The sequence below is a fragment of the Ruditapes philippinarum genome, unplaced genomic scaffold (assembly GCF_026571515.1).
Source record: "Ruditapes philippinarum isolate M1 unplaced genomic scaffold, ASM2657151v2 ctg9444_1_1_1_1, whole genome shotgun sequence".
NCBI lineage: Eukaryota > Metazoa > Mollusca > Bivalvia > Venerida > Veneridae > Ruditapes > Ruditapes philippinarum.
This window is the reverse complement of record NW_026862134.1, coordinates 29,162-36,888: the sequence shown is the minus strand read 5'-3', so window position 1 is coordinate 36,888 and position 7,727 is coordinate 29,162. Positions and strand designations below refer to the sequence as shown.

General features: G+C 31.4%; 1 protein-coding gene across 1 annotated transcript; it reads left to right on the top strand.

Annotated features, from left to right (window-relative positions):
* Nucleotides 1–705: 705 nt before the first annotated feature.
* On the top strand, nt 706–1,174 carry LOC132718057 (complement C1q tumor necrosis factor-related protein 4-like; the record flags this gene model as incomplete). The annotated part of the gene is given in 1 exon segment (XM_060701666.1): nt 706–1,174. A coding segment is annotated over 1 exon segment (425 nt), but the record flags the coding sequence as incomplete, so codon positions are not given.
* Nucleotides 1,175–7,727: the final 6,553 nt, after the last annotated feature.

Genomic DNA, 7,727 nt, shown 5'->3' with positions numbered 1-7,727 from the left:
CTATATAAAATGTATAATTTAAATGGTAAGATTTGGTCAATTGTAGTTTACTTTTGTTCACCAGAAAGTTCTGTTTAACGAACTTGATAATAATAAAATAGAAACTAAGGCATATTGATTGTTCTGTTCGTTTATGGTGTTATATTTGTGCTTCTTTGTAGTACTGGTATTATGTAGGGAGGGGTCGTTTAACTAAAATCATTTTATAATAAACATTATTATTGTTGAAAGTCATAACATATATTTAAAGCCATAAACTCTTCCTAAAGCATACTAATAAATAAATATATTTAAAAAGCTTAGTTACTTGGCATAAATAAATATCACAACAAATATCATGGAAATAATGCCTTTATGATTAAAACTTTCCCTACTCATGGGGTCACCAAGTATCATAATTGTAATGAAATAAAAACATGTTCCAGACAAGTGTAATAAATTGGTCTCTTCCCTTATTTAAAGATTTGTTTCTAGTACTTAATGCCAATTTGCATTTGGGAGTATATTTCCCAGACTTTGTGTCGCACTTGTTGTAGAAAAGGAGACATTTTTATTTCTTTCAAGTGGATGTTGTTGAGTTTTAAAGTGTTGCTTAAAATTGTTTATAGTTTATTATTGTTTGATGAATTAATGATAATAATTCATCACTTCTATCATTCAATTTTATGCCAGCCATTGATGTGTATAATATATATTAAATTTCAGCTATCATGTCTGCATTCTCTGTGACCAAACCGAGTTCATACACCACGATAAACGGAATCAATAAACTAACCTTTTCAAGTACCATTTACCAGTTTGGATATCATTTTAGTACCTCAACTGGAACTTACACATGTAGATTACCTGGTGTGTACCACTTTTCTGTCACATTAGTGAAGAAACGGGCATCATCAAGGGTTGATCGAGTTTATTGTAAACTTTATAAGAATAGGCAATCTCTGATTTACATAGAAGTCGATCCAACTGACGATTCAACTGACAACGGTCATGCTGCTATATCACAGTCTATCGTGATAAATCTTAACGTTGGAGACACTGTGTACCTTACTGAATGTAACGGTTCACCAAGCACATACATGGAACATTGGACTTCCTTTACAGGATTCCTTCTATATCATAACAATTAAACATTATATTCAATATGTGGTGGCAAAAGAAAATGTTGAAATTGCTTTTGTTATCACGCTGTTCACTAACTGTCATTTCACCTTAATTAGTCTCACTTATGATAATACCAGCTAACAGCTAGTATAGATAAACAATTATTGCTGAATATTATGTCTAGAACAGTTTATTATTTGCTACATAAAACATGGATCATGTATCTCACTCTTATCTTATCAACAATATACATATTTACTTCTTCACTGATTCGTTGTCATGTATTATCCTTAATAATACCATTATCATTGTCTATGGTGTGATATACTTCTAAATAAAGCATGTTTTAAGTGTTTAGACGAGAACAAGGCGTTGTTAAGTACATACGATATCAATACTTTTCTGTCTTGTGCACACTAGACTCATTGTCTCCTTTTTTAAAAAATTTGTATTATTTTCCTTCATATAGCACTTGTACTTGATTACTAACAAAACATCACGAGACATAATTACCATTTCCGGGGTTATTCATGTCACCATTTTCTAATGGCGTATATAACAGTCATAACAATAACTAAACTTTTTAAATAAATGTTACAAATACAAAGTTCATTTTTATGATAAACAACACCAACTATCAATTTGTTATAAGTCATTTGTGTCTGACAGAAAAAGACACAACCATTTTGAAAATGAAACGGCATCAAGATGAGAAAGTAGTTATGGGTAGTTTCTTTATACATAATACAATGATACCTGCATTTACAATTTGAAGCAGTTAAAATCAAACAGTAGATATAAATATTTATCGACTGCAACTTAGATAAATATTCAAGTGTTTAATGTTTCGGATCTCTTAACCATTAGATATTTTTAAAAATGCACGTTTAAACTACTAGATATCACTATCATAAAACAATAGAAGTAATTAATAACTACAGATGCATTAGTTTTATTACCCTACCATTAAATCACATTAATACGTAGCCCTATTCTATTTTTGAAGATTTTATGATCTGACCAATCTTAAATTCTTAATCCTCAATTTACTTTATGTAAGTATTAGTAAAGTTAAAATACAAAACTTTTTAGCGCATGTATAAAACATCAAAGATAAAATCATACAAGCACAAACGGTCCACTTTCTTAGAATGAAGTCGTAAATGTAGCAAAAACTAATCATGACTAGTTGGATATTGCAGACTGATCGTAATAGTCACACACGAATATTTCAGCATAACAAATTAAATGTTCAACGAAATTTTGATAATCTAAGGTAAGAAATTAATAACCATGAATGAATGACGTATTACTAAGTTTGGAACCGTAATCTAGCGTTTGACAATTGTCAAAAAGGAATAAAAAAGTTGGATTTTTTATATAAGTGATCATTAGCTGAAGTTTATAAACTGCCATTTTTGTTCAATATCTTGAGCACGATTCTCAATTATTTCAAGTATTTATATAAATTTAACAATGTTCATATATAAACATTTTAAAATATTTTTAGTAAGATACAATCAAAATATTCTCTAAATGAATTTTAGCGGAAAACATATGTTTGTCGGAGATACAGTAAAGTGATTATATATAGACATGATGGTTTATTGTGTTATAGCCTTTTCTTAGTTTCCCATTCGTCGTGAATGTGTTTTAAGAATTTGCTTTAACTTTAGAGAATTTTAAAACTGCACCTTGTTCTTGTGGAACCTGGCTTCGGGACGATTTATGAATCGATAAAGCTGGGCCAAAATAAGACTTTCAGGTTCTACATTAACGATATTTTATGAAAAACGAAAACAAAGTTCAACCAGGCAAAGGCAACTTTCATACGACGCAGCCTCCGACAAAACCCAGACACAACTGCGGACGCCAAGGGCGGCGAAAGGAGGGGAGTGACATGTTATAAGTTAAATGATAAGAACTAAAAGGGAAATGAAATTTGCATTGGGTATTGTTGTATTGGGGAAAGTTTACAGAGTAGTCAATGTTGAAGAGGAAAATGTTCAAGTATATAATTATATATATGATAATGAACCGTTTAAATAAATCAGGACACGCCGATAAGCTGAAAACATCTCGGTTTGCCTATTTTTATATTTGGTACAAAAATGTTCGAAAAATTATCATCCTAATTCTTATTTACCAAGATGTATGAAAGACACAATTCGTTCCAATTACACAGTTATTTTGTGCATACTGGTATTATGTATAAAGTACTGTCTGTCTGTCTTTAGAAAGACAAACATTCGGTAATACAGCTTTGTTTTGTGGTTTCTAAAGTCCTTACATATCGTTAGATAAACAAATTTAGCTAAAAATTCTTTAAATTAAGAAATAACTTAGGCTCAATTGTGAATACGGCCCATGATTTCAACAGCAGAAAATTAGGTGAAGCCGTATTCCTTGATCTTAGAAAGGCCTTATAAAACTCCAAATACCAACATCTACATCAAAGGAATGTCGATACTGACCTTCTCAAGTACAATTTACTAATATTGTACCTAAACAAGAACTAAAACCTGTGACAAACCCGGCGCGTACCATTTTTCTGCAATAAAGGTAAAGAAACGATCATTTTCAAGTCTTGATCTTGTATTCTTGTTCCCTTTACAAGAAAAGACAGGATCTGATTAGCATTTCAGATGATCCAACCGACGATGATGCTGACAAAGGAAATGACGCTATCTTTCAGTCTAACGAGAAAAAGCTTGATGTTGGGGACACTGTGTACCTTTTTGGGTGCGGCAATCAAAGAACGCACGTGGACTTTTGGTCTTCTATAACCGGATTCCTACTGTATCAATACAATTAACTTTTTAGAAACTTTTAACTATGTTAATTTCAACTAAGCATTTCAACTTGCACAGGGTTTTTCTATGACGAAGTTAGCAAATCGTTCATATCTGAACTATTTTGTGCGCTAAAAGCTGTTACAATTATCATTTATGATTATCTTGTCTTTAATTTCTGCTCAATTACAGAGATAAAACAAGTCAAGCCGTATACCTAATGTCTTTCTTGTAACATAATGATTAATAAATCTATATTTACAAGCATATGTGTAAGTAAATTCCCGTTACCATACAGCAAAAATATTTTTGAAGATAGTATTTACATAGTGTCCAGATAATTTGAATAAATATTGGTTGACATTTTGCACTAAGAAAGCTATAAAACTAACTTGCGAAATTTACGAAACGTCGATGGTTTTTCTCAGGTATCCGCTCGTGCCAAAAATAATGTCGGTATTGAAGCGTTTTCGCTTACTCCAAAAGACAATTCCACTTTGTGATAGAAACTTCTGAAAATAAAATATGTATAATTTGTTTTGAGACAGTAAAATAGTAAAGCGAATAATCTGAATCCAAAAAAAACGTCAATAACGACAAATTTGAAAATGTTGTAGGCTCGTTTTGATGAAGGCTAATGATGGATGGTACTTAAAAGTGCATTCGTGTCATTCCATAAAAAGTGGCGTATGACCCTTAATTTAATGAAAGCGTGTGCCTAAAATGTTAAAACAATGGGCAGAACTAAAGAAAATGGAATTTTGAAAGGAGATCAGAGGTCATGAATCATGCATACCAAAAAAAAAGACGTATAAAGACAAGCCATATCTTAAGTGTGATACCAAAACGATGATGAATTATCATAAGTCTGACAGGATATACATCAGTGACGTTCATTTTTCATATTAATGTGAATGTAACTGACAACAGCAGTATTTAATATATTTGTACATATAGTGATGACACTTTAAATTTACATAACTAGGTCTGTCAATTTAATACCCTTCCAGTTAAAAAGGCATATTTTCAACTCCTAAATATAGCATTTCGTACTTATATAAGACGTCGTGAATAACATTGAAATTCAATAACATAACATTAAAGTCTAGTGGTATAAATTAAGCAACCTTTGTTTCTTACTTACCTTTGCAGTAGAAATTATCAGTATTATGTATCTACAATGCCTTTTACTCTACTTTTTGTTGCGTGTGAGTCCAATATTGAAAGAAAAAAGAACTTTCAAAGTGAGACATGGCATAACTTAATATTTCATTCAAACATTTTAAATTATCTTTTTTAAGCGTAACAACGATCACTTAATTTAAAAAACAGTGTGACTGTTGATCATTGAAAATGTAAGATAAATAACATTAAGATATTTTCAAAAAGCATGTAGATAAATAAGACCGTCGGCATTTATAGTTAAGAATTCTTTACTACACAGTCGACTCCGCTCATAACAAACACAATAGGACATTTAAATATCCTTTGTTATATCCAAATTTCGCTTAAAGCGAAAAGTGTAAATTTGCCATGAAAAAACCATTATACCTGTTACTGTTTACCGGTATAAACGGTATTTTACGACAGCGGTAATTTAATGCGTGGCATTTTATGGAAATATATTTTATGTACATGGTACATGTATTTAAACATGTAGAACTTGTCTATAAAGTGCTTACCATTTGTATTATTTTGATATTTGTTTGTAATTATTTGGTTAATATAACAAACAAAAACCGATTATTTGATAAATTTCGGGTATTTACAGCAATTTATCAACTAAGGGTGCGAAATACAAATTTTCCTTAACAATAGGAAATAATTTTGTGGGACCATTTTATCAAAATCTTTATTCCCTGAAGCCATGGCTTACCTGTTCAATTACGCAATCACTCGATTGAATAATTATCGGATATCGGTATTCATGTACTGATCTTAATCGAGCGCATCCCGATATGTCAATAATAACAGTTTGTTTAAACCGATGTGTTTTGCCGTTTGGGGCTTAAAAAATGGTTCGCTATAACCGAACATTCGTTTTAAGCGAGTACGTATTAAAAGATGAGATTTAATGTAACTTGACGACGGAATCGGCTGGGGAAATCAGATTTAGTTTGCTATTAACGATAATTCGTTTTAAGCAAGCTCGTTGTCAGTGAAATCGACTGTATTTCGATGGTACTTTCTCAACTAGTTAGTTCTTACATGTATATAAGGCCCATTAATCATTATTTTTGTTATCCTGTAACAATTTCAATTAAATTCCTCTTTTGCTATATGCCATTCTTTTGCGATTTGTCAATTTCTACAATTGTAGTGATTTAATCTTTCTATGGAAGTCAAAATACATTTTTATTTACACTTTGCTGCCCTTATCAGAAATTATTTCACAATCAATGCTATTCGTATAGGATATCGACCGAGTACGAGGTCTTTCTGTTTAGGAAAGACCTGGTCACGAATTTCATGTGACACCGAGAGCGCGTAGCGCTCGAGGTGTTTCATGAAATTCGTGACCAAGTCATTCCTAAACAGAAAGATCGATGTACGAGGCCGATATCCAACTTACACACCGTTAAACTATTGGCTTAACCAATGGCTAATGCACGAAAATTATATTTCACACAGTGCATATATAGGTAAGCTTTTATCAACGTTCTGCTTAAATATAATATATATATTTTTGCATTTAACTCCGCTTTTCTCTTTAAAATAATAATCTAAAAAGCTAAATGTGCAATTTGTCAAAAATAAAGTGAATTGGTGTGTAATGTATGTTAAAGAATGAATAATTATGTTGATAGTATTTCGTATCAGACATAGCACATTGTAGGACAGTTGCCTCCCGGACAGTTGCCATCCTCGGACGTTTGTCCCGTTGTTTTTGACTTGTCATCTCGTGTATTAATTTTATATTTGTTATTTAACAATGCAAACGATATATTTATTTATGGATGCTTTTTGGTTTTCACAAATTTGCGTGTGAGTTTTTGTGTATTTAAGCACAATGGAATTTCGACTATTTGACAGTAGGCGATGAATTTCGGTAACAAACAATTCAACAATTAAATATTTTAACATTTTTAAAACAGGGGGAGGCAAATGTCCGCCAATTTCAAATACATGAGGAGTAAAATGTCCGCCACTGCAAAAAGGGGGGAAACTTTCGAGGGGCAACTGTTTGAGAGGCAAATGTCCAGCAGACCACAAAAGACTTACATATATATTGTTATACATGATCCAAAACGATATTTTATATAGCAGATTATAAAGTGTTCTAGAATAAAATATGATCGTTCATCATATGAATTTTTATACTAAATCACTCATAATTTCATTAACATTTCTTTTTCAAGATTTTTTAATAATATCCGAACAATACATTTCTATCGTTATTTATTGATATTTGAAATGTGCCCATTGTAGACCAAGCCACTTTAAGTACTTGTATATGCATGTCCTAACTTTGATGTGCTATACATTATTTTTATTCAAAGATTTAATAAAGGGATGTTGGAATAATTGCTAAGTGTACTCAATAAACATTATCTTGTTTAAAAATGTATCCAGATTATTTAAGTCAGGAATATTATGACAATCATTTACATTTTATTTTCATTTTTAATGTTTGATTGCATTTCATGTTTTCTTTGTCTGCGCGTAGGTAGGTCTATTTTTTCACGTGATTTTCATGACTGGGTCTGTCTGACTAGAACAGACCTGTGCACGTGCAAAAGATAGACCTCATAACGGACTTTCTTTTGTTTAAACAGGTCTATCCGAAAAATATAGACCTGTCACAAACAATAGAGGAGGTGTGTAATACTG